Here is a 27,919-nt window from a genome sequence, read left to right on the forward strand (position 1 = left end):
AAGGCAAACAAACGGACATTAAGTACAACATTTTTATAAACTCCTCTTTCAGCCCTAAAAGAAGCACTGAGAAACGCAATCGTGAGCAAGAGAATAAATATATAGAAGAACTTGCAGAGCTGATTTTTGCAAATTTTAATGATATTGACAACTTCAACTTCAAACCTGACAAATGTGCAATCTTGAAAGAAACTGTGAAGCAAATTCGACAGATAAAAGAACAAGGTAAGAAGGCTAATTAATTGACTTTCAGTATTTTCTGTGTATATTATTACTTTATTTTTGGCAAACCTGATGGTCTCTTCAGCTTTCCTGTAGCAAATTCCCAAGTTTTTTTTAATCAGTAATGAAAAATGCTGTAATGCCATGTAAATGGAGTGTGTCAAGTATCATGTTCACTATTTTAAAAATAAGCTTCACAGAAAATTCAGAAATTCCCTAGAGGAAAAGAAAATCGGTCGGTCCAGTGCGTGCATCTAATAGAATTGAAGTGAGTTGTGATTTTACAAAAGTTAAATTAGCAGGTGGCTTGGGGGGGGGGGGGGGGGGGGAAGGATGATGGGTCCATGTGAAACAGGAATAGTCCAGTAGAGTGGGGTGTGAAAGTACTCTGCATCCCCGCTTTTGCTTTCTTTTGTTGGTATGAATAGATATTGTGGACTAAATTATCTGCGTCGCTTAAATGATGACATCATATCCTCAACTACAATAGAGTTGAAACTATTCTAATCTCTAGATAGGCTCCTGTTATAAATGTAAACCAGAGAACGTGACAGTTTTCTTCCTGTTCTTTGTCTAGAAGATTAGGTTTGTATTTCTTTTAATATAGTTCCTTTTTAAAAAAAAAAAAATCTTAGAAATTTTAAATTTTTGGAAGTGGGTTTTGTGGCACATGTCTATCTGGGTAGGCATGAATAGCACTGCAGGTGTTTGGGGCAGATTCAAATTCTTCAAGTAGGTGCGTATCACTTTTAATGTAGATGATTGCAATCTCTTCATAAACTGTGTTTAGAGTGATTCCTTTGGTTTCCAAACACTTTCATTGGCATCTTTCACTTTTTCAGTATTCTGTGATTTCTGTGGGAAAATAGTATTTCCTTCTCCATACTGTATGTGTGAAGTTAAAAAAGTGGAGATAACGTGTTGCATAATTTAGATGCAGATTGATTTCTGAAACAAGTAGATGTGTAGATCTGCAGTTTCAGACAACAGCATATTCAAAGCCAAGTGGAAAGTGTCAAATTGTGTCAGCTGCCTCCAAAGAGTTTCTAACTGATTAATCTTCAAGAATGTTCTATTTTTCAGCTTGTTCTCCTTGCTGTTAGGTTGCCATAACTTTTAAAATGGAGATTCTACTGAAGTTGCCATGCCCCATATTAGAAGTCTGCCTTTTAACCTGACACAGTGTCCATCATCATTTTGCACCTTGCTGGCTTCTGAGATTTTTTTTTTCCCTCCTTTTCTTTTCTGCTTCCTTTTCTCACTTTCAGTTTTGGATTTTTGCTTTGCTGTCATCAGCAGACACATTCTGCTTACCCTTATCTGAGAAGGGATGAGAAATGACAACAAAATTGTGTTTTCTTAGGAAGTAGGTGCACAGCGAAAAATCTGTTAGTCCACTTGGTAATTGTCTCAACAGCTCCAGAAAATCTGCTCTGAAAATCTGGCTCTAACTAATGGCAACTTTGTCAAATCCAGGGTTTTGTTGTTCGTGACCAATATCATAAAAACAGTTTTCCTGTTGTTATAAAATGTTCACACTCATCAGACCAGGTTACGTGTAAATTACTGAAATTATCACAGGCCAGAATTGTACCAAAGCTGAATTGCACTTAATTTTCTAAGCTCATAAAGTTTTATTGCAAAAACAACTGAAAATACAATTCTAAAGACAGACTAAAATGCTATGAATACTGTTTATTTCAACAAGTAGAAGTAGTTTGCAACCCTTGAGCAATAAAGACAGTAAATTACTCCTTATGATGTTGATTTGTTGCACAAGGTTCTTCAGCTGAGAACAGTTAGACTGGACTGGTAACTGTTTGGGTCTTGCCGTGAAACTCATAGCTGGTACAGACTAGACTTTAAGCTTCTCTAAGGGGAATTGCAAAACACTGAGACCTTCAAGGTGGTCATTAATAGCATCTCAAGATCTAGAAACAAAGATTAGAATTCTTGAAATTAGTCCTTTAATTAAAAGTTTGATACCGATTTCTACATAGAAGCTACATCTGTTTGTTGTAATAACAAATTTAAAAGGCTTTTCCTTTTAAGAAAAAATTCAAATGACAGCATACTCTGAAGTGCAGTGTTGTTTTGGAACAGGCATTTCATTAACAAATAGGTCTCACAAGCAGTAAACACTCAAACTGCATGACCAGTACAGTACACCTATAGTTGCGTTGAGTGCCACAAAAAACCTGACCTAAGCAAGGCAAACAGATTGAAGACCTAATGAGGCTGTTACCGTTGCCGTCTCACGTTTTTTACGTAATTTATCACCTCGTGGGGAATCCTGCACTTACATATACTCATCATTTAAATGCATTAACTTTTAGGTTGTTTCAGATCTTTCTAATTGCTTTTCCACTGCCAAGACATGTTAGAACACCTTTACAAAGGTGAAACATTTGCGTTGTCTTAACAAGATCTATCTCTAAAACAAAATGATGACAATAATCCTATACTTGCTTAAAGTGTCATGAGACTAAAGTTAAAAATAATATTTTCGTACAATTGTTTTGTTGATTTTTGGTGTTACATGAAATAGTATGAGAGACTAAGGTTAAAAATCATGTTTTGTTGATTTTTAGTGTTACATGAAATACCTGTAGGAGAAAACTAAATGAATGTCCTAAAATTGCTAAGTGATTCTACACTAACACAGACAGATTAAGATGACTCAGCTTTTGCAGTGGGTCTGCTCTGCGTTTCTTCAAAGACAGATTAAATTAAATTAGCAACAGATTAGATTAAATTAGCGAAAACTCATTTTAGAGTTTTATTATGTAGAAGTTTTAGTAAAGAGGTTAGATTTTTGAAATAAATACCAAAAATTCTTCACAGATTTTCTTCGTCTATAAATAGAATTGCACATATAGGTCTAATTACTGACAAAAGCGCAGTCAGTTATAAATACCTTGTAAAGCCACTGAAAGCAACAAGTTTTATAGCTGCTACTGAGATTTGACAAGGAGACTTTGTTCTGGGTTCTAGGAGTGGAAACAAGGAAAGAAGAAATACAGATTGACGTTCATTTCCCATGTCAAGCTTGCTGGGCTGGTAGCTGAAAAAAAGTAATAGATTTTTTTGTTGTAGTAGTACTATATAATTTAGTATAATGTTATCCTGATCTATTGTATATGCAAATATATATTTGCAATACTATATCTGTTATCTTTGTATCATTTCTCACAGTATATACTTCAAAGGTTCTTTAGTTGTGGTATGTTAGCGAGTCGGTTTATTACAATTTGAAAGCAAGTTATAAATATAAGCGTGTAACTGAATTCATTAGAAGAATTAAAGATATTTGGAAGATGTAACTATTGTGTGTAGTTTTAGCCTGGGTTTTGAATTCATACTTGGGGAAATGAAGACAAGTTTCTTTACAAAAGCTTAATTTTCTACTGAGGGCTTTTACCATATTATCTTACTGTGATTGGATAGAGATTTGTGGATGTCCAGAGGAGATGAAAAATTGTGATTCTAGCATGAAGATGAAACAGGAGTTGTATTCATGTAAACCTTAAGTGGATATTTCTACTGGGGATCTGAGAGTTGGGTTTCAAGTACTGAGGGGAAAAAAATTGTTCAGGTTTTTTTTTTATAGCATGAAAGTGATATGAAATGGTGGTTTCATGGTTGTTTTACATAGTCGTGAAAGTGTAAGCTCTCCTGTTATTTGCAGTCTGTGTTAAGTTACTTTGAAATAGTAATAGTCATATATGTTGCAGATGTGTTCATAATTTATACAGATGTGTACAAGCACAGTAAGGTCCGATTTGCACGTGCTTAATTGAAAAAACTTGATTTAGGCAAGTGTAAAGACCGCTGGGGGTAAATGTTCCTTTATATGCCAGACAGCCAAGAAGCTATAAAGCCATTTGATTGTACTGAAGAAATATATCTAGTAAAATAATACCTGATTTTAGGATCCTACCTTATTTTTAAGAAACAACTTCAACACTTAAGACAGATTCATTTCAGTTGTGTAAGTACTGCTGGAAATGTTTTCTCACGTGTGAAGACAACAAAATTCTGACAGCAAATAAAAGGAGTCTGTGTTTTCTTCTTCCTTCATTTACAATAAGTTGTAGTCTTTCACATCAATCTCATTTGATTTCTACCTACAGTAGTCCTTTTCTTGTATCTTACCATCTGCCTGTCTCCTCTCATTATGGTAGCGTTTTTCTTTCTCATTATTGCTTTTGGTTGATCCGTACCCCTTAGCTGATTTTTTTTTTCCTTCTAGGTATTAAGCAGGATATAAAAATTAAACCTTTGCCCTTAGTTTAAAGCTCTTTTTATCCATCATGCTAACCTCAGTCTCAGCAGGTAAATAGCTCACATTTTAAAGCAGAGACTATTTGTTACATTTCACTGCTTGAACATCTCCTGGTTCAGGCTTTGAAACCTCCTTTTCTTCATTATTCAGTTGTGCTTTTACCCTCTTCTCTGGATATCAGAAATGCAAAAGGTACAGAGAACGCAGAAGATCACCTTAAGATCCCTCAGCGGTTTCTCTAGCTAAGCAGTCTCCTCTGACCCTTGCAGTAGGAGCGCTGAAGAATGTGTCCTGACGTCAAGTACAAGACATGGGTTTTGTTCTCAAGTCCCCTGAGTATCTTTTATTAAACTCCAGGTCTGCATATCATATTTTTCTCCTTCTACCTTCCATGCCTTTCTGTTTTCTGTAGCCTTCTTTTAGGATGGCATCCACCTGTCTTACTTAGATTCACAAACGGTGGGATATAACCTGCTGTGCCAAAGTATCCCCAAGTGCGATTTTATGTCTTGGTTCCGTTTTCCTGCAGAGTCCAGCTTTCATGCGTCACCAGTTTCTGAAGAGGCTTTGTGTTCCGTAGATCAGCTTTTCAGTAGTACGGGGAAGGAATATCAGGGTGGTGGTTATCGGTCTAGCTGTTAATGTACGCTCTTGAGTTGCCAGATCTTGTTTTCAGAGTAGCCTTACAAGACAGACCTTGGAGAGGATGAATCACCATATGAAAGCTAAACAACGTTGGGAGAAGGAGACATACTTAATGAAGAGCGATGTGCAAGAGCTATGGAACCTGTATGAATTTAAAAAGGCAGCGTGTTGTTAATCATATATATCTTCTTTTTCTGGTTTTGCATTTGATAGCAAAAGCAGTTTTTGCTTCCCTGTAGCAGTACTACTTTCTAATCACAGGGTCACTCCAGCAGACAGTCTATTGTTGCCTCCAGCGCCAGTATGCAAGTAAAATAGCTTGCTAAAGGAAAACGGCATGGTCTTAAAGCTGTAATGAGGTGTTACTTTGGCTGCTGCTACTTTGAATTTATCAGATCTGAATTTAGATTCATATTTCACAAGGTATTTAAGCAACTGCCTAACTTTAAGCAGACGAGTAATCCCTGTTAAGTCAGTGGAACTACTTAAAGGTTTAAAGTTATATGCATAAATGTTTTGCCAAATCAGGATATTAAGACAAGAGAGCATAAGCAGACTTTTTTTTTTGTTTTGCAACTATTTCAGTTGGTCAGTTTTACTGTAATTGTATTTTTTTACGTTGGTCATATTTGAGATGGCAGAAGATTTAAAATTGATGCCAATTTTTGATTTTTTTTTTTAAGGAGTTCTGCATGGCTATTATTATTGATATGTGCTGTACTTTCAGCCTGATAGGATTTTAAGACTGAATTAAGCGTCAGAGGAATTTGTGCTGTGAAGTCAAGCAATTTATGCAGAACATTTACAAAAAATCTATTACTGAATTTGCTTTGCTGTCTCCTCTACCTACAGCTGAGAGTGGTGCACTAAAAATGGCTTTGATCTTCCTCTGTACGTTGTAAAGCTTTTTTGCTAAATATCCAGTTACGTTGACTTTGCTACTTACATGCCTGCAGATAGCTACCGATTCACTGAAGAATTCAGACTGGTTTTAGGTAATGCAGACCATCGGTTTCTTTTCTGGCTCTGAGGAAAGGTACTCATTAGCCAGCAGACCCATCAAGTGGGAAATTTCCTGAGCTTTCTTTATTTTACTGGAGATGCATATCATGCAGACTAGTTGGCTGAGGCCTTATCTGCACATAAGTTACGGCATTTTAGCTATACTAATAGTTTTCTGTGGAAGCAGTGTTGTAATTTAATTAATACGGCTTATAAGAGGAGCAGCTGAGGACACCTGTATGACATATAGCTCTGTCCACACTGGGCTCAAACTATTGAGAGAGTTGGGATTGTTCAGCCTGGAGAGGAGAAGGCTCTGGGGAGACCATATTACAGAATCACAGAATGTTCAGGGTTGGAAGGGACCTCTGTGGGTCATCTAGTCCAACCCCCCTGCCGAAGCAGGCTCACCTACAGCAGGCTGCACAGGACCTTGTCCAGGCAGGTCTTGAATATCTCCAGAGAAGGAGACTCCACAACCTCCCTGGGCAGCCTGTTCCAGTGCTCCGTCACCCTCAGAGGGAAGAAGTTCTTCCTCATGTTCAGATGGACCTTCTAATGCTTCAGTTTGTGCCCATTGCCCCTTGTCCTGTCACTGGGCACCACTGAAAAGAGTCTGGCCCCATCCTCCTGACACCCACCCTTGAGATATTTACAAGCATTTATAAGGTCCCCTCTCAACCTTCTCTTCTTCAGGCTAAACAAGCCCAGCTCCCCCAGCCTCTCCTCGTAGGAGAGATGCTCCAGTCCCTTCACTGTCCTCGTAGCCCTCCGCTGGACTCTCTCCAGTAGCTCCTCATCCTTCTTGAAGTGGAGAGCCCAGAACTGGACAGAGTACTCCAGATGGGGCCTCACTAGGGCAATTTTGTGGCCTTACAATATTGAAAGGGGATTTACAAGAAAGACAAAGACTTTTTACTGAGGCCTGTAGTGACAGGACAAGGGCCAGTGGTTTTAAGCTGAAAGAGATTTAAATTGGACATAAGGAGGAAATTTTTTACAGTGAGATAGATGAGACACTGGGACAGGTTGCCCAGAGAAGCTGTGGATGCCCTGTCAAGGTCAAGTTGGACAGGACTCAGAGGAACTTGATCTAGTGAAAGATGTCCCTGCCCATGGCAGGGAGGGTGGACTAAATGATCTTTAAAGCTTCCTTCCAACCCAAACCAGTGTGTGATTCTGTGATTCTCTTGCTCCAGGAAAACAGACAAGAATAATCATCAGACTGGTAATCAAAATTGTGAAACCAGTGTAAAATTGATGTGCTTAATAACGTTTAGTGGTTTGTTGTCATTTTTTGCTTCGTAATCATGATTAGAGTCCTATCTGCCATTTTAGAATAAATATAGCCTTGTTCCCCAAAGTTAATGAGACTGTTTACTCATCATCTGATTAGGAGATTTAGGTCAATTTTGTCTTCTTTATTCTGACTAAGAGCAATAATAGAGTGGTCCTAAGGATGTTGCTGTGCAGTCTGCAGGCTCACCTGTGGGAAATGAGGCCCTGGTTCCACCATCCCTGCCCTCCTCCTGGGTAGGATTTTTCATTCCCTGCCTCACCCTGGCAGTGAGATTTGTGCAGCTGTGTGGTGAGCCTGAGCAGTATTTTTACTTGGCTGGTCTAGTGAGGGAGGAGAGGATCTGTGTCCCCACGGGTCCTTGGTGGGGCCCCTTTCCAGTCAAGCGTGCCAGCAATGACTGAGCCGTGGGCAAACGCCTGCAGCTGTCTTGGCACTGTTGGGCATTGCAGGGTGTCAGGCGATGGCTGTCACTTAGTGCCCACGGACATGTCTCTTGTCCGTGGGCTTCAACTTTGTCGATGATGGATGACTTCAGTTCTAGAGATCATTTGCATGAAGCTAATCTTTGACTCCAAGTTGTGGCTCAAAGTTGAAGAGAAACACAATGTTCACTCCTAACTGTTAAGATAGTGGTCTTTTTTCAGGTAGTAGTAGTAATTATTGGCAGGTGTTACAGGAAAACTTGCTTGCTTGTTTTGCATGCCCCTTGTATTCTGCTTATATTTGATCTTTATTTTTTTTTCTTTTGTAACTTCTAAATGACCAAGAGAGAAAAATCATTCAAACTCCTGGAGCGTGGTGGTTTATTTTATGCTCTGTAGCTGCAAAGATGGTTGAGATCTGAAAGGTCTATACCACCAATGTTGGGGAATGCTACAAAGGATTGAGCTGCTTCTGCTATATTTAACATGCTCTGGGGGGTATGTCTCAAGTGTTCCCTCTTTGTTCTTTGCAGGAATATTTTCGTTAAAGTTTTGGTTTTGTTAACATTTAAAGAATAATACTATATTAATAAAGAATAATATTATATTAATATTTATAGAATGGGCTATGTATTTTTTTTACTCCTGGGAGTATAGTAAAAATGTCTTGTATAAGAAAGATGGAGACATTTCTTCCTGATATTTAGAATTTTGGAAGCTACCTACTTGCAGATAATATATTGTTCTCAGGCTGCATTTAACCTGTCACTGAGCGCTTTAAACTTCAAAACTTTACAGTTTTTCTTTTGCAGTTTATCATGTAATCTCTTATGAACTGTAGAAATTGTAAATGCATTTAGCATTTTAGGAAATTGGGAAAAAAAGAAAATGCAGAAATACAGGCTGACATCCAGCCCTCCACAGTATGAACTAAGCTCTTGAGTCTAGTGTTTCCTCACCAGCTGCTCTGTCTTCAGAGGTGTCTGGCCAAGAATAAATACTGAGTTTAAGTACTGAAGAAGAAATACTGAGTTTAGGTGCTAAAGAAGAATTGGGCGCTGCTGATGCGAGTCTTTGTGTTTGTAGTCTCCTGTTGCTGGAAGGTGTGCAGTGTAGAAGGTGCTGACTGTAGAAGACCAGGGCTTGCTGTATGCTACAGATTAGTGAATGCAACGTTCTAATCTCAGTAGCATGTGAAGCACGTAAATGAAGAAGGAGACTTCATGTTGCCTGGACTGTCTCTGTGGAGCTTAATTTATGGAATAGCAAATTAATTTACTGAGAATAGTGATGATACTTCAGACAAAATAAGATCATCCATTGTAAGGAACCTAGTTTTTGTTACACAGCTTTTATCTTTTCTTTTTAAAGACTGCAGCCTGGAAAGTGATAATACAGTATTTACTCACAATAGGGTGCAGTGCCTTTCATACCATGTCTGAATCCTGAAAACCTGTGGATTCGCAGCACATTAAAGAGGTATTGATCAAAGGCTTGTCTGTGTTCAAACTAGAACCAAGATGATTGCATCTGTTCTGAGTCATTCATTTTGTTATTTCTGTAAAAGAGTCTACGTATGGACAACTGCACAGTTAGTTAGAAACAGGGGTCCTTGAATGCGAAATGACTGAGGATATGAAAAACAATTACTACTTCAGCTTTCAGTTTCTTTTGTGAAAACCCACAGTGTGCAACTGGGGGGAAAAAACATAGACTGAAGGATGATGTGGCAAATGATCAGTTACTTGCTCTGTCATACTAGGAGACTGTTGAGCTCCTAGTGAATATCCTCATACAGATGGTTAGAGAGCTGAGACATATATGCTTTAGGTTTCCTTTCATCATTAAAGTGTATTGGCACATCTATATGTGTTTTACAAGACAATGGGTACTCTTGTATGTGCACTACACACTTATGCACACACATACTCTCCCTCTTCCCTCTGAAAGCAAACCACTCTTTAGCTCACACAAGGTCAGAGCATATGTCAGAAGACAGAGACAGGAAAGTACATAAATTTAAGTTCTGCTAAAGTAGAAAACTTTCAAAGTAGATACTCCGTAACTGGAGATGCTCCAGATACTGCTGTGTTATCTGGAATAGTACCTACATGTCCCTTTGGAAGCAGCAGCAGTGTGGTACCTCTGTCCACTGAGGCTGTATTCGTCTTGCAGGAGAAAGGCATGTCCCTGCAAACCTTGCTTTGCTTACTGACACAAGGCAAGATGGACCTACACCGTGTGCCTGCCACAGATGATTCCGTAACAGGCAAGGGCAGGAGACGGCCTAACACTTGGCATCTGTGGCAAAAGCCAACTCATACGTAAGGTGCAGGTTCTTAATGGGAAGTTAATTGGAATTTGAAGCAACTTAATGAAGAAACTGGTAGGTTCTATCAGCCCTCCTGAACAGATCTGAAAGTCCTTCAAAGTGTGTTGTAATTCGATGGAGGTTCTTGGCATGATGCGGGAGTCACTGGTTGAAACATTTTGGGATGTGTTACAGAAATCAGACTAGACAGAGTGATCCCTTGTCATCTTAAGATATGTGAGCAGGAAGAGCATTAGATTTTTCCTGGTACTTTTTCTTCTGAGGTACAATTTCCTAGAAAGAGTTGGAACAACCTGCAGTTCCCATGATCCTTCCAAGGGAGATGTCTTCCAGAGACAGGTTATTCTGTGTCAAATTAGGTCTGGGCCTATGTTCAACATTGGAGAGGAAGTGTGCTTAAATACAACAATTGATTCACTTGGAAATGAAAAAAAACGATGAGGAAGAGATGTCAAGGTTGTAAATTCTAAATATAGATCAGAAAACTCAGAGGGACCCTCATTTAGATTTTTCTTGGTTTGTTTGTTTTGGTGTTGGGTGGAAAAATATGGAGGTATTTTGTGCCAATAACATATAATTCTTCCTGGCTTCCTTCTTTTCTACAAACCCTTTTACCTCCTTAGCTTGGAGGAAATATTTGAATGTTTGAGCTTATTTTTCCATCTTTGGTTATTTCTTAATATCCGTCTTGACTTTTCTGAAGGCAATACTCCCTGTCACTAGCTGTCAAAAGTGGTATTTTATGTAGAATGGATTTTCTTTGTATTTCAGCCTTTGCTGTTTTCTTTTCTCTCCTTTTTAATAATTGTCCTGCATTTTGTTTTCCCCAGTTACGGTCTCTCTTGCCTTCAGTGCAGCTTTAGCTATAGTTTTGGGACCAGCATCTTTGTACCTGTGACAGATTTATTCCAATCACTGTTGTCTCTGTGATACTATTTTTTCTCTTAGTGCTGCAGTAAGAAATCATGAAATCGTTTTAGGGAGTGTGGCAAAACTTCCTAATAAATCATTGGGTGTTACACTGATCGATATCAAGGATTGTTGTTATTACCATGAAGCTTGGACGTTGACTCACCATCTGTCTAACTGCTGATTTTAACTGGACACTATAATACAGCTTGTCAGGCCATTGTACTAAATGTTCAAAATATAATTACATGTTTGCGGTTGGCAATCTAAAATGTAAAGATGCCCAGTAAGCTTTTTTTCTGTTGGGTTTTTGTATCAGTGATACAGGCAAAGAAGCCAGTCCATAAAACCCTTATTAAATATAACTAAGGAAGGATATTGGTTTTCTCAGGGTCGCTGTGAGTTACTGTGTAAGAATACTCTTCCTTATGGTTGTGGGCATTGTCATTCCTTCTTTCTGTGAAGGTCAGACAAGGAGTGTATATCCTTTATCTCAACAGCTTAAACGCTTTCCAAAGGTGGGGGTTTGGGTTTTTTGTTGGTGTTTTTTGGTTTGGTTTTTTTTGTTGTTTTTTTTTTTTATAAGGATTTTGGCCCAGATCTACAAATGGCTTAGAATTTAGATATTTAGCTCAGAAACCCGTATTCTTAAATGTTTAGGCTGAGGCAGACCCATAATCCTGCAGAAATAACTATTATTTGAAAGGTCTCACCTGTTGGTGCTCTGATAGATGAAGTGAGGAGTAAGCACCCGTGTTGCTTTTTGCAAGTGAATAAGTGCAGACTGAAGGAGAAGGTTCTGGATTATCACTTCTGATCTGATGCCCAGGCTTGGCAGCAGACCTGCATTGACAGCCTTCCTGCCAAGGAGGGACACAGCTGGAGTCACACCTTAATCTCCAGCATCTCCTGGCTGAAGCTACATTTGTTCAGCATACTTGGTGAGATGACTGCCAAAAGGGGCACCTCACTCGCAGCCTGGGCCGGGGAAGACCAGCGAGGCTACAGAGTCCGCTTCAGCAGCGTCCACCGCCTTGGCACGGAGCATCGCTTCCAGTGAGCTGCTACTCGCCTGCGCTTAAGGGAACTGGTTTTAAGGCAGGTCAAAGTTTCTACTTGGAGGAGAACTGATAACGCTCACTGAGAAAATAGAGAAAGCTATACTGTTTGTGTTTAATTGCTTTTCTGTTTATGGATTATACTGACTTATTTAAGACTGGGTCCTGATCACTGCTTCATGACTCTGAGATAGAGAACAAGAAATGATAATGCCTAATTAATTAAGTTCTAAGTATGGTTCAGCCTATTGCAGGGAGCCCATTTGTACCTATCAGTTCTATTAGCAGGCATTTGAAAATATGACAGAACAAATTAATGTAATTGAGATTAAAAATGGCTTTGTCTGGATGTAAATCTTAGCAACAAGATAAGCCAAACTGTTTTGGGGTAATAAAAAAAGATCTTTTAATTTTAGAGAATATCTTAAATGGTACGTGTTAATAGTCATTACTATCCTTCCAACAGCTGTGCTGCATTCATAATGTACCCAAAGTAATGTAGCCGCTGTTGAAATATATGAGATGAATCTTAAATGCAGTTTCATGAAGGATTTGGATTAAAAATTCCTGTAAGTAACTAACATGCAGAAGTAAACAGGTTCTTTTAGGAAGCTTTCGTTTTTCCTTCTGCTTTCCTTGAAGTAATAGGAACATTACTGTTTCTGAATTGACTTAAATGTTTGGCTCGGGCCTGTGATGGTGGGTTAGACAAGCAAGAAGAAGGACCCCAGCTTCTATTTCTGAACACTGGGCTATTAGAGGAAGAAAACTTTACTTGTGCTTAATGATTTAGAGCTTTTCCATAAAAGATTTATCTACTATAATCTGGACTATTAAAAGCAATAGGAGCCCTGTTATCCATGTTAGCATGGACACATTGAATTAAACTTGTTTCTGTTCTTCCTTAGCTGTCTTGAATTATCTGTGCTCCATTTTGGCCTGCGCTGCATTATGGAAACTTTTTTCTTTCATGGGCTCATAGGGGGCTCATGATCCATCCTGTTGCTTTTTGGTGCGCTATATTAGGTCTTTTGAAAACTTTTGCAGTCATTGATGGCAATTTCTAAAAGCAAAAAGATCTTTGCCTGTTGTGAATGGTTTGGTATGTCACAAAGATTTATCATCAGCATCCTAAAATAAAGACGACATTTTGTAATCATGGCGATGTGGCATTCAAAAAAAGGGAGTCATCTGTTTCTGTTTAACAGTTGCTTGAGTACATAAGAGTAAGGCTTCAAGAAACGAAGTCTGGCTAGATTAATATTCCGTTCTAGTATGTTGTTTTGGCCTAAGTTTTGGAAACCTAGAAGTTCAGTTAGCTTGGCAGTTGCATCTGTAGATTCTAAGGAGTGTTAACCCCTTGTATCTTTATTTTCAAAATCTTGCCTGTGTTTCAGTGCGTCGAAGAATTGACTGGAGAGCTGTTAACTTTTGTGAAATAAGTATATTGTTTCTGAGACAGTGATGGAGCCCGGTTTTGAACGAAGTTATCAGATCCTGTGATGTTTCTTGACTTTGAAAACATCAGCTCAGCCAAAATGTTCAAGAACATTGGGCTCCCACCATTTAGACATTTGTATTAATACTCTTGTTAGAGATGAATTATCAAAACAAGATGAGGTTACTCATTAAGTAAATAACTAACACTTATAAAACTGTAAATGCCAAAAAATACAGCAAAATTTTCTGTCCTAATTTAGTACATACCAAAGAAAATAATTACCTTGTTAAACTCAGTGATGCCAAATATTTGTAGCTGATATTTCAGTGCAGAGGTCAGTTAGCTTGGCTCTTTCTTTTGAAATTCAGCCATATTAATGTAACAGATTTTAAGTCAACACTGATGGATGTGTGGCATTTGTTATCGTGTACACTTGAGTAGTTTACGTGAGTGTTTTGAAGTCATCTAATAATCAACAGAGGCAAAACTGTTTCCTGGATATATAAGTGTTTGTGTATACAGCTACAGACACGTGTATTTCAATCCGCTTGTCTGATTCCAGAGTAGAATAATAAATGACTGATTAAATTGAGGGTATTTTTGGGTAAGGTACTGATAGCCAATGTACTTGATCTACCATGTGTCCCTTTTGTTGGCTAAGTACTGGGTTTTAGGCACTTATAAAGTATTCTAAATTCTAGCACAACCAGTCAGAGATTTGAGATCTTACCGCTTGCTACGCGTTCCATGGAAGTGTAAATGAAAAAAAAAAAAAACCCAAACCCCAGCATTTAAAAAAATATTTTAAACTGGTGAAAATTATTCATTCTCAGCACCATCGTGGATTTTGGCCTTTTGGTAGGTAAGTCTCCTGGGTGCACCACACCTTTGATGATAAATTTGTTTATGCTCTAGCCAGTCAGTATACACTGGAAAGATAGTGTTAGTGGTCCTTTTGGAGAAAAGAGAAAGAATATAGCTTAAAAGCATAGGAATATATACACACACACATATTTGATTCATCAGTTTGCAAGTTAAGCACACCCTTTCATTTTGTATAAAAGTGTATGTTGAATGTACTGAAGTATTTTAATAAGCTAAGACCCATCTAAAATTTCTGCAGGAGTAAAACTACGCCCAGTTACATTTCTTTCCACTTTTTTTGAAAACTTAGTAGAAAAGGTCAATGTTGCAGCATGTCCAGAGGGTCAACAGGTGAAGGTTGTGATGGAAGCGTAATTCCTCGTTCAAGAGATCTTCATGAAAAACAACTTTCCACTCACAATGTGGTGGTTTGACATATCCTCACAGTTTAAAATGTGGCACGTGGTAAGAAATAGTTTCTGGATCCAGGATTGCTTTCAGTCTTAGTTTAGATTTCACTGAAATGGTAGGATGACAGTTGTCCTTCTATGTCTTTATTGATAAGTAAAAATACTAGAAATAATCTCAGCAGAGAAACTATTTTACTTGCTGTGTTGTTTTGTATTTTTATTGTGTGCTGGGGATGGATCAAGCCGTTGAGGATTTGGGGTCCTGGATAGGACATTTTATTCTTCAGTTCTGCTTTAAGCAGCAGTAAGTGGGTTGTAATTCTTGGTTTTACTTCAGTCCCCAGTCCTTAATTTACCAGAAACTAGTGACCTTCTGAGGTCATCTCAGGTGTGAATAATCCCTGCTACTACATTAAGTAGATAAATCTGGGAATTGCAGGTATGCTTTTCTGCAAATAATGCTGTTTTTGTAAATAATGTTGTCACTTCTGGTTGCTGCTGTTAAATCCAAGAGTTAGCAATCATTAAAGAAGCTGTTTAAGTGTATGCATAGAGGGTGAGACTCAGCCTTGGTGCTCTGAAAGGAGCCGTGTGCCAGGAGCGCGGCACTGCGATACCCCAGCTCATGGGGCTTTGAGCCGACCGGCTCCTGGGGCGAGGGCAGGAAGGAGGGGGCATTTTCACTGCTGCCGCCTGTCCTCTTCCTCACTTCCAAGAAGACGACCATTGAGTTCTGTTATGATGAGAGTAAAAAGGGATCGTAGATTTGACGACAGAAAAGACAGGCTAAATGAGAATGGAGAAGACAAGAAACTGAGGAAAAGGTAGTAAAATGCATATTAAAGTACTTAACAAAAATTACATGCAGAGATACTGGGCTTCTTTCTGTCCAGCAGTTAAATATTATTCTTGGTGAGTTGAATTTTGGTTTTTTTGTCCTTGTTCCAATTTAACTGAGCAGAAGTTGTCTTGGATGACAAAAAAGCTGACGTGTACAAAAAAAGAATGATGAAGAAACATCAAAATTGTTCCGAGAATTGAAACTAGTGTTAATTTTATGCATTATTACTTCTGTTTGTTGCTGTTCCTATATCCATCATGGTTTTTCAGTGCTTGTTTTACTTCCAGCATCCATGAAAATTTTATACGCTGGCAACAGTCACTGAGTTTTCCAAAAGCAGACGTCACTGAAAGCTTGAAAAACTCCATGAAAGTTTACCTATATCTGGTGGGTTTGTGCCTAATGCAAAGCTTTTCCTAGAGGTGCTGTCTTAGTGCTGCTTCTTCACAGCGGGAAGGTGGGGCAGGTGCGGGTGGGACGGCAGAGCAGGTGCCCCAACTAGGAGTTGAAGACGCTGCAAAGAAGAAACAGAGGTGGTGTAAGTGCTATTACTCCTGAGCGAGTAATTGAGCTTACAACTTTCCGAGAGCTTTTAGCTTAAGCCATAGGGTCATTTACCATTTAAGTGTGCTTCCGCCAGCAGTAGTAAATATGAAGCTAAACTGTGTGGGTGTGGGGAGCAGGGCTGGCCGGGGCAGGCGAACAGTCCTTCCCGACCGACGGGCAGCCGAGCCCTGCAAACAAGAGGGCCGTGTGCTGGGGAGGTGGGCAAGGCCGTGCTCTCGGCTTGCTCGCAGTGAATAAACGTGCTGGGAAATAGTGCAGCTGTGCTTTTTTTTTAATATGCACTGCAGGAGATTTCAGCAGCCTGATGATATATCGTGCATTAATGTTGAAAAGATAAACACATTTGGAGAGCACAGGAAGGCCTTGTGTTTTTATGTTAGCAGAATGCTTCCTAATGAATAAGAACGTGCTGCTGGCTTCACAGAGCCATATGGCAGCTTTTCTAATTTTAGTTCGGTGCAGATGCATAATTCTCCCTTGTTTTACCTCCTAAAACCTTCCTGAGATGTTGCGTAGTTTTTCCTGTAAGATGTGATCTATAGTTTCTTGGGGAAAAAGTGTATTCAAGAGTCTAATAGCTTCTTTGCTCAGGACAGACGTATGCTGTGTGATGAAAGAGCAACCTCACTACATAACCGCTTCCCTAAAATATTACCTACCTTTATTCACGGGGAAGGGATAAGCTGGTCTTAAACTTGATTGCTGAAATAGTTGCTGTTTCTTGGGTACCGGTCTTCTGAAAAATTACTTGCTTTCAGGGAGGAAAAACAGCTTATGTCGAGGCAGTGAGAACTGGGTAAGAAACATGCATGTGGATGTCAAGTTCCACGTGAGCCGTGGATCGTCGTGCTTTGAATTACACAGATACAAGGCAGAGCTGCTTTCCCTGTGGTTAGCCAAGCATCGCAATAACTTACACGTTCTTCACGGCTTTGCTTCATCAAGTGTAGTGATCCAAAACTACTCACGTTACCAAATACAACTTTCTTTTTTTTGTTGATTTTTCTGGTTTTTTATTCAAGTAGATACATTCAAAGATACTTTTTGTATAGCTCTGTTCCTATTAAAAACCTCCTGTCCATTACCACAGTCAATATCATTACTTAGCAGTAGTCATACACAGATGTTATTAAATCTAATATTTTGAATGTTCTTAAATCTAATACTTAAAAATGTAATGTCAGCTAAAATGTAACAGTTTGCTAATTATACTTTCTATTATATGTTAACATTAGGATTTAATACTTTATCTACCCTTAACCTTGACCAGTTACATACTTTTACTGTTTCCTTGTTTGTTTATTTGGATTTTATTTTTTGCACGGCAAGTCAGGAGAAATCAGAAGGACTACGCAGGGTAAACTTACTCACAAACATGAATGAGGTGAGACAGAAGTAGCTGGCTAATGCATACAACAAATGGAGAAGATAAGTTGTTTTCAGGACAGCTGCAGTGTAAAATTTAATTGCATGTTTAAACATTATATAGCATTTACCATCACTTTCAAGTGGTGTTGCTGTTACTGTTATAAGGATCTTTTGTAATTCGTGTGATTTTTCTGATGTGCAGAGTTGAGCTTTCTAGTATCCTTTATAATAAATTTCTTTGCTTGTATTTTTTACCTGTTATTATGTAAATGAGGGTATATGATTTGAGATGGGTGTGACATTTCAGTAGCAATTCCATAAAATTATGAGGAACAGGAATTATGTGGGGCACTTGAGAAAACCTGTTTAAAACAGTTTTGGATAATAAATTTGATTCTGTCCATTACAGTTTCTCTTGACCTTTTTCCTCAGCAGATTTTTAGAGCGCGGGTGCTGCCATGTCCAGCATTTCACCAGCACCTCTCTTTTGCTCCTCTTGTTCTGTGAAGAACCTTAAGTGTTTCTTCTACAAAAAATCAAGTACATGTGTGTTAATGCAACTTTTCTCTTTCAGATTATGCTTCATCTTTTTGCAGTCCCTACAGAGGCTACAGTTTTGTTCTTTACTTCAAAAACACATTTTGGTTTTGCAGAGAGCATCAAGGGGGAACTATTTCTGTAGCTGGTTTCGTTAAGGAAGCTGGAGTAGAGGCTGCGTACAGACAAAGAGAGCTTTTCAGGTGGTTCAGCTGGTCCTGCCTGCCCACCTGTAGGAAGGGAGGGTTTGAAACACAACCAAGAGAAGGCAGTGCCCATCAGTAGCACTTCTGAGTCTGCTGTCAGAAATCCAGAGAGAACTGACATAGCTTGAGTTGGGAGGATGGAAAACCAGGAACGTTTCCTAAGTTAAAATGTAGCAAGAGACTTCAAACTATTGCTTTTGGCTTCTCTCTCTCTGACTTACAAATTTCTGTTGAACTAATGTGATTTCACAAAGGTTTGCTTTCAGAATCTGGAATGAGCTTCAGATAAAGCTTGAGGCTTTCCCACTGATAACTTTGTCAGAAAATATTTGTGAGGGCTTTTTTTTTCCCTTCTTGCATCTGTATATTAATGTAGAAAAGTAAATACAGTTTATGATCACTAGGAAGATGCCCAATTGAAAATATTAATATGTATTTTAGTATGTTGCTGCGTATACAATTGTAAACATATCCACGGTTTAAAGTCTAAATTACACTCATCACTAAAATGCTACATAATTAGATGTATATATTCTTTGTAGTATCTCTCTCAGGAGTACCTCTATTTTATTTTATTTTTTTTTTCTCTCTCTAGGCTAAACTCTTAATTGAGCGGAGCTAATAATTATTTCATGTACATGAAGTTTATTCCGCGGTAAATTAGATGAAACATGCTTCATCTCTGGTAGCCACATTCAGAAGAACGAAACTGTTTTCTATTTTAATGCTCCCTCTCTGTTGAAACACGGGCGGCCGATGCTGGAGCTTAACCTCCAGAGAAGAATTTGTGTGTGGAGGTGGAGCCGTGGGAAGCCCCTTTCCCTCTCACTCTCTTCCTCCGCCGGCACAAGGCTGTATTTCTCTTTGCATGTATGAAACCTTCACTCTGCTTTGACCTCTGTGCCCGTGGGATGCCTGGTAATGCTTGCCTGGTGCTTGACATTTGAACAGGGGCATCGCTGTTCTGGGAGGCAGCATCGCCAGAAGGTGCGAGATCAGGCTCCCACTCTCCGTGTTAGTGGCCGCGGTGGAAACATCGAGCGGCTGTGGTTAGTCACAGGGTAATACCAGCGATTCCCACGGGGCTGGCATAAAGGCTGCTGAGAGGCTTTGCAAGGTTCCGCCTCTGCTGCTATTTTCCTAACCCCTCACATTCAAAAATCATTAATCTAGTGTAGAAATAATAAACTCTCTGTGCTTTGATTTGTTTGTAGGGCCCCCAGTGAACCTAAAAAAGATAGAAGTAAAAAAAAAAAAAAAGGAAAAGTAAACTTTACATTTTCGCACCACTACTTAACGCCAGAAGCTCGAACTGTTAAGAAAAACAAAAAATACCGACTCGTGATAAATGTGAGTGTTGTCGGCACTAGAAATTTTTTGTATCAGTTGTTGGTTTTTTCCCAACCTTCCTGCAACAAGTTTTTGCTCTCAAATAGCCTCACGTGCTGTGTCACTGACGAAAAGATTTGCATTTCGAGACGTTCCCCATGCCTGTCTGGCAGGATGACACGATGATGAAGTCCATAATTTTGGAGCACTGGCGATTTAGAAAGCTTTTTGGAATGAGTAGCGTAGCGTACGTTGTCACCCTCACTGGGAGAGACATGTAGGCAACATTTGTGTCTAAACAGCATTTTCATATTTTCTCAGTTCGTTATGCTTTTTCCTTGAGCAAGCACTGTGTTTATTGATCCCACAAAGGTGCTGGGCCCTCTGCGGAAAAGGATGTCTAAGGGAAAACAGAACGGAGAGGTCGAATGGCAGTGAGGGGCAGCTGATGGTAGAGCGGGGAGTGGTCAGAGGGCTGAACTGGAGAAACGGGGAGCCAGAGGGGAAAGCAGCCGCCGTCAGGGGCTGGATGTGAGGCTGAAGACATCCTTGGTCTGACCTGGTGTTGCAGCTTCTGTGTTGATTACCTTTGTAGCAATGAAAAACTTTCTCCTTTTTATTTGCACAAAACGTCGCCTATGTGCATAGAATTCTGAGAGCAGTTGTTTTTATAGATGTCTTATTTTGGAGGTTTGTACGAACTTTGTGGTTGCAAGAGTGAAAAAAATCTTTGGGAAATGTTTTGTACTATGTGAAAAATAATCAGTAGAAGTAGTCTTTCCAGATCAGTGAAACCTGGAAATACTGGGTAGTGCTTGCACACCGTTACTGTACCAGATCTGCAGCCCCTCCATTACTAGCACGTGGAGTATAATCCCACATTCGCCGATACCGAAGATGTGTCAATGGATGAAGCAGGGAGGGGATGAAAGCAGAAAGCTGGTATCCGTATCTATTAAAATATTTTGCAGTGTGAAACCAGGGATCACTTTATGCTGCTGGGAGCAGATGGGAAACAAATATCGTCGCTGACTTTATTAAAAGCTCAACGCTGTTTTTAGAATCTTTTAGAGTTCTTTCACAATTTTTAGAACATGTTTTCGGTATTGTATCGTCGTATGGTGCCAACTCGGCTATGTTGTAGTATGGGAAGGATTGTTCAGTTTTTTTCCTTTACACCTAATCTCTACTGTTTGCCAAAAGAAGAAGAAAGAAAAGGGGAAAAAAAACCCGAAAACCACTGCAGTCCTCAGTCCAAACCAGAAATGCTAATTTTGCATCCTGGTGAGTTTAAGTGGCAGAGGAAGCGTTAATAGTTATTTCTAGCATATTTATTTCTATCAGCTTATGCTAATCAAAGTGATATAAAATTGTTCCGTTAGCTGCAACAGTCTATCTTCAGAACAATTTTGTTTTGTCATTATTCACAATGGGCTTATGCTGTGTGTGAACATACCCTAAGAAGACAGCAAAGATTTTTGTGACTCTTTTCGTGAAAGCAAGAAACCATGGAAATCTAGGATGAGACAGCCGGAGTGACCAAAGCCTTATTGCGAGCAGGTGATGGCTGATAGCGGAACACCCAGGGGTTCTCAGAAGCAGTTCCTTTGCTGTGTGTCTAAGTAGTGTATATTCACACTGACCTTATAACCTCTGCCAGGGAAAGAATTCAGAGGAACTTTGGCTGTGGTATTGGAGAGCTGCACATAGCGGAAAATACTGTACATTTGGATGCATTTTATTTTGTACGACTGATGCTTTAGTTTTCACGAAGGGTAATTTTCCAGAGGCCCTTTGCTCTGTCTGCACGTGGTACTTTCAGTAATTCCTACAGTGAATCTTCTTCTGGTTTATTGTTGTAGAAGGACTAAATTCTTGTTATCATAATTTCAGTGTGCTTTCATGTTTATTAATCTATTGCATAATATTAAAAATAAAAAATCTTTAATTGTTTTTAATACTCTAGATTGCCCTATAGCCCTAGCTTGTACATGATTGCTTGGAAACTAATAAAAGAATGTTTTCAGTATAGATCTAGCAACAAAAAATTACTCATTTCATTAACTTATAACGTAGAATAAGTATTTTGTATGGTGTTTTTATTACTTGTATTACTTCTCCCTTAAACAGCAATATCATTCTTGGAATAGAGAAATTAATACAGTGCATACACTCTGATACTTCATACGAATTATAAACCTTCTTGATTTGAAAGTTCCAGCATGTATGAATATCCCCTTACATGTGGAGTTGGGTATGATCTGTGATACTGTGTATAACATATTGTAATATGTGTCATTATGCTCCAGAAACCTTAAATTATTATTTTCTTGCCTGTAATTTTCAGGTACAGCACTTGAAATTATATGTAGTTTTAATAACATATTGGTAAATAAGGCAGTATGAAAATTATGTGATAGTAAGAATGTGGGTGGAGGCATGGGAACAGAAATGACAGTGCTGCTTCTCAGTACTGAAACAGTAGATTGCGGGCTTATGTTTTTCCTTCTAAATATAGCAATTGTGGAAAAGTTGTGCAGCTGTGAGCTTTGCATGCTCCTTGAGATCAGTCTCTTAATACACCTTGATCCTGGTTCTTGCTCACTGCACCTTCGTGAGGAGTCCTTGTCTTTGCCCAGTGTTACGGTTTGTAGTTTAGTAAAATGTCTAGCAGAGAAACGGCAGAAATTATTTCCTTTGTGTCACAAAACTTCAAAACCGAGAAGCAGAGATACTAGTTTTGCTTCTGTTGAATCATTGTAGGGGACTGTTTAATCTCATTTTCAGAACTGTTGCACTGTAACCGTTTCACAGCTGGACTCAATACTTGGTGGGTTCTTACTGTGTAACTGAAGGAACACTGCTCTGTGATTTAATACATAGTTTTCTTTATTGCAGAAAAAGCAGCAGCAGCTAATGAAGATGAAGTGCAAAAAGCAGATGTGTCATCTACAGGTCAGAGTGTCATCGACAAGGATGCACTTGGACCAATGATGCTTGAGGTGAAAAGCACATAATTTCTTTATTTAAGCCACTTCTGCTCCCCCTAGGATGAAGAGCAGTGTAATGAAATGAAAAAGTGCAGTTGGAGGTCGCTGTAAAAGAATGGGCAAGAGAGACAAGCCATCCTGGCTACTTAGGACTATGCCATTTAAGAGCACGTGGAATATTTATGTTGGGTTCAGTGGTGAAACTCTTTTTAACTTGGGGTGGGGAGAGGCAGAGAAAGAGAGAATTCTGCTGCTTTGTAAGGTGGACAATTCGAGGGGCTTCAGTTGATAGCAAGTCATGGGTGTCTGCATGTGCGTGTTTTTTTCTAAGCTGCAACAGATTTGGAAGACCTGTTGTACCTAAATGTTGACTTACAGATACACGTGAAGAATGCTTCCTCTAGAATTGCATGTCATTGCTATGCTGCTTTAATGGTTTATCATTTCAGCACTTGCAGCGTGACTCTTCCCTCTAGAATATTCATCTAGGAGAGCTTTTCAGGCCGTGTATTTCAGTGTGTTCAGTTAAGATTTCCGTCCCATTTTAGCTGTTATTTTGACATCCCAAAGGGCTGCATGGTTAAAACCTAGCTTCTAAGTGTATAAATAGTGGTGTTGGGTAGGTACATTATCTGGGATCCTAATGTCATACGCTGCTGTCCTTTGGCACTACTGCTTTATCTGCTTAAGCTCACTTGCAAAGTGTTTATTCCTGTTCTGACTGTGGGCTTTGTCTTTAAGGAAGAATAAATGTTACTTTAGATAAAACACAAGCTCTGAATCAAGCTAAAGGAACCAACTTTGGAAGAAACGTAATTATTCTGTGATTTCTGAATGTTGCAGGAGCAAGATGCGTGTTACAACATTTTAAGTATTTGCATTATTTTTCCTGATTTGTTAGATGAAAACAAAGTTTCCTGTACTACGCACAAAATAAAGGCTCCAAAATCACAGTACTAAACATAAGGAAGATTAAGGAGGTTGGAGTAAAAACACTCTTCTTTGAAAAGCAGGCTAACAAATTAATTGATTTAATTTAGTATTTATTCTATGTGCTCACTGAATTGAATATTGTTCTTTTTGCTATCAAACAAGATTAAACATCCATCCCTTACATTAGTATGTTAAAATTTATCTTAAACTTCCTGTTAATTTAATTATAAGGACCTGTTTTAATCACAGGGAAAATAAGAATAAGATGGAGGTTTTTTCCTGGCTTATCTTGCATGATTGGCTATTGCAGCAAATATGACATGTAAAATCCCCCGTCTATTCTGTTATTGCGTTTAATTTAGTTTGCATTCACAGTAAAACCATTGCATATTAACAATGAAAGATTGTGGAACTAGGGTAGTAAACAGTGGTCCTTTTGCACCAGGAAACTTAAAAGGACCAAAAGTGGTTATACATTTGCTGTGAAAAGACTGCAGATACTTTCTTTGTGTCTTTATCTCCTTAAGGAAACACAATTAAGTTACTTCATCTTTACAGAACCCCTTCATACAACCTCTTCAAAGGCTTACCCTTTTCCATTTCCAAATAATAATAATAGCAATGCTGATGAACAGTTTATTAGTTGATTTGGTTTAGGAGTGTAATTGTCTGTTTTTATTAAAGAATAAAACTGAAGAATCCTCAAAATAGTGTTTCCAGCTGAAGACAGTGAGTAAAATCCATCATGCAGCTGCCTCTGAGGAATATTTTAACATCTTTCTCGGTTAAAGCAGAAAGCAGATAGGAAGAGAGGGTGAAAAAACAGTCGAGAGCTGAAAACTACTCAGAGAACACAAATGTATTTTCTGTTTCAGTATATCCTCAAAAATAATATCTGTTCTCTTATTTTCTCTTCCAGCATGCTGTCTATTATTTATTTCCCCATTGTCCTAATAGCTCTGAAGAAAAGTGTGCTGGCCTTCATTACTGTTCTAGTTATTTACTGTGGTGGCATACATCTGGGGACAGAATTAAGAAATTGTTGCAGAAGTAGAAACTTCTAAAAGATTTAAGTGGCTTGGTGCATTAACCTGCTTAAAAGCCTGCTGTGGCTTACCTAGAAGATTTTTTTATTGATAGAAAGAAATGGGAGATGGGTATACAAGGCCCTGTGTTGCTCTGGGCTCAGATGACCACTGCTGTGGTCAACCCACGAAGCAGCTGTGAGGAAAGAGCAGAGAGCGTTTCCTTGCTAAAGAAGTCGCAGTAGTAGCGAATAGTAGGGAAAAAAAGATTACTGTGGGATGTTGGTAACTCCCATAATCTCTTGCTTGCCATCTCTGCCTTTGAAAATTTTCTCCTTAGGACTCTGATAAACATCTGCTGTGGCTTTAGTTTTGCAATCCCTTTGGATTGATGTAAGCATGGACCGCTGCCGAGCAGAACGGTTCAGTCAAACCCCCACCCTTCTGCCAGCTTGAAACGCTGTGTGGTTTCATGGTGGGCCGGTTCAGGGGACTGGTGTGGCTAGCATCTATTTTTTTTCTTGCATTACGTTTTAGCCAGCTCAGTTCTCTGGTCCAGCTCTGCATATCCTCAGACAGTACAGGGAGCTGTCGCGGTGTAGAGATGACTGAACCAAAGAGGTCATGCTTATGCTGGCTTCAAGCAGTGGTGAAATGCAGTCGAAGACACTAATCCACAGCAGAGATGCTCATAGAAAATTGTATTAGTGCCTCAATTAATTAAATCTTGTAAATCATTGTGAGTTAAACTGAACATTAGTCAGCAGGAAAATGTCATGAATGTTATGAAAGTACATGGAGGGGAGGGAACTCTCCAGAGAAAGTGAATTAGCAGGGGAAACAGAATGATCAGAAACAAAAAGAAGACAGTGATAAAAAACAAAGTCAGGGATTATGATTTGTGACAATTAACAGGAGAAAAAAAAGACCTAGTTTATCTTAATTTAGAGGCAGTCAGGAAAAGTACATACTTGCGCATATATATGTGGGTTTATTATTTTGCAATTTAAAAATAGAACAAACAAAGCATTTGGCAGCTATTGCTTGTGCATTGTGCTTTCACTACCCGTTGCCTTTAGCAGAATCATTAACTAATTTAGTTTGTGAAGGACACCTGGAGCTTGTGCAGTCCCACCTCCCACCACGAGCTGGGCCGACTAGAGCAAGTAGGTCGGGTCCAAGTCAAGGTTTGAATATCTCTGGGGAAGGAGATTTCAGAGCACCCTCTTCCTATATCTGACCACCTTCATGGTGAATTTTTTTTTTTCCTCTATTTCCATGAAGTCTCCTATGTTGCAACATGTGCCTGTTGTGTCTTGTCCTGCCCTTGTGAATCTCTGAATAGAGCCTGGCTCTGTCTGCTCTTGACCCTTCTTCTAGGTGGCTGAAGACAGAAATAAGATCCCTCCTTAGCCTCCTCTTTTGTACTGTCTGGATTTACAAACTGCTTGGTAGCGTGCAGTGTTTTTAGTATGTATCTGGAGCCTTAGAACTTGAGAATGGCCTGCTAAGACCAACACACAAGTTGTACAGTATACAAGCTTGGGCATATTAAAAACGCCACATGCCTGAGTACACTTGCTATGGCAGTTCCTCCTTTTTACTGTCTTGCAGTGAGCTGGATTCAGATTTAGTATGGATCTACGCGCTTTTAATTAACCCATAACGAATCATGGGTTGCCCATTTTTCTGACTTGTTTCTGTCCCTGGAGATCCAATAACTAACGAACGTTCTAGTGATTTCTCACCATTCCTTAGAGAGGTGAATAAATCACGCGAAGCTGCAGAAGTCTGTGTGGGTTAATCGTTAATTGAATGCTTAGACCAAAAGCTTTGGTGCTTTAGGTTGAAATGTATCCAGCTTTATCTGCTCCTACAACATAACGTTAGAGGGATGTATTCTGAAGTATTTCTAGCATGCACAATAACGCTTACATCTTAAGGAAAAGAAAGTTTGCATGGGAAGTTCTTACTGACACTCAAAATTTTACTTCATCCTAGTCAAGTAGAAGTGATGTAGTATTCAACTTAGGTTTCAGATAACATACAGCAGATACCTTGGAAAGAATGCTTCAGCTAGCTTGTCACTGTCACAGGAGATAAGGGGGGGAAACCAATCAGCAGAAATGACTAATTTAGACACTTCCTCGCAGAAACTTGAAGTCCTTTGGAATACCGTGGAGCTGAGTTGAAGAGGTGAAAGTCTGGTTCCTGTTCCCTGGTTCATGTGTGGGCTGAATTAAACTGGTGTCAAAAAAAAATGAAAGCAGTCCTGGAAGTAGGGAGTAAAGCTGCCCCGTCCCTGCCTGCACTCAGCTCCCTTTGCCCTTCTCGGCTTTTAACCACTCGCGTTCCTGGCTGCATGGGGCCTCACTTCTATGAAGTTGCATTGCTGGGGATGCGGACAGAGCCTTTCTCTTTCTTTCTGCCAGTGTTGTCCTTGCCTTATGCCAGCACATCTTTCGAAGTTTTTCTGGGATCAGTCTTCCTGAGCTGCATAGAGGAGTGAACAGGCTCTAGGTTTAGCAGAACCAGCTTCTGGTCCAGGCTTCCAACTTCATAGGCAGGCAGATAGGCAGCAACCTCTTCGATTATTTCTGTTTGTTTGTTTGGGGCGTGGTGGGGGGGGCTTGTTTTCATGTGTGGTTTTCATTATTTTGCAAGGGGTGCACCTTTCTGTGCTTTTGCAGTGGTTTGATGTAAGTAAGATTGTATACTCGATATGAATTGTGACCTTTGCTATTACAGACAAGAATGTAAGAACTGGGATGGATACAGAAAGATTCAGCTATGTCTTCTGAAGGGAATATTTATTTTCTGGGTACCTTGTTGTTAATCTGATTGTTTGGTATTGTGTTTCTCTCTCTCTCTCTCTCTTTCTCTTTCTCTCTTTCTCTGCTTTTTTTTTTCCCCTTTAGGCCCTAGATGGGTTCTTCTTTGTAGTGAACCCAGAAGGTAATGTTGTGTTTGTTTCTGAGAATGTGACACAGTACCTAAGGTACAACCAAGAAGAGCTGATGAACACAAGCATATATAGCATCCTGCATGTAGGGGACCACAATGAATTTGTCAAAATCCTGCTGCCAAAATCTTTAGGTATATATCTTTTCCTTATATCGTACCATTTCTTATTTAACTTTGGTTTCATAAATCAGCCTTTCAGTAAGATAACTTAATGTCCTTCCACTACTTACAGTTTCATCATATACACTCTACTTATTTTTAATGTATAT

The 27,919-nt window shown here is 39.2% G+C and overlaps 1 protein-coding gene across 4 annotated transcripts in view; it reads left to right on the forward strand.

Moving 5' to 3' along the window:
* Window positions 1-27,919, forward strand: part of NCOA2 (nuclear receptor coactivator 2) — a 197,392-nt gene that overhangs the window by 117,856 nt on the left and 51,617 nt on the right. For all 4 annotated transcript variants that reach the window (XM_075416018.1, XM_075416021.1, XM_075416019.1 and 1 more), the window contains exons 5-7: window positions 53-225; window positions 22,637-22,740; window positions 27,605-27,782. In XM_075416018.1, coding sequence (XP_075272133.1) covers window positions 53-225; window positions 22,637-22,740; window positions 27,605-27,782 — 455 coding nt within the window. The remainder of the gene's footprint in view (window positions 1-52; window positions 226-22,636; window positions 22,741-27,604; window positions 27,783-27,919) is intronic.

Source organism: Opisthocomus hoazin, chromosome 3 (assembly GCF_030867145.1).
Source record: "Opisthocomus hoazin isolate bOpiHoa1 chromosome 3, bOpiHoa1.hap1, whole genome shotgun sequence".
NCBI lineage: Eukaryota > Metazoa > Chordata > Aves > Opisthocomiformes > Opisthocomidae > Opisthocomus > Opisthocomus hoazin.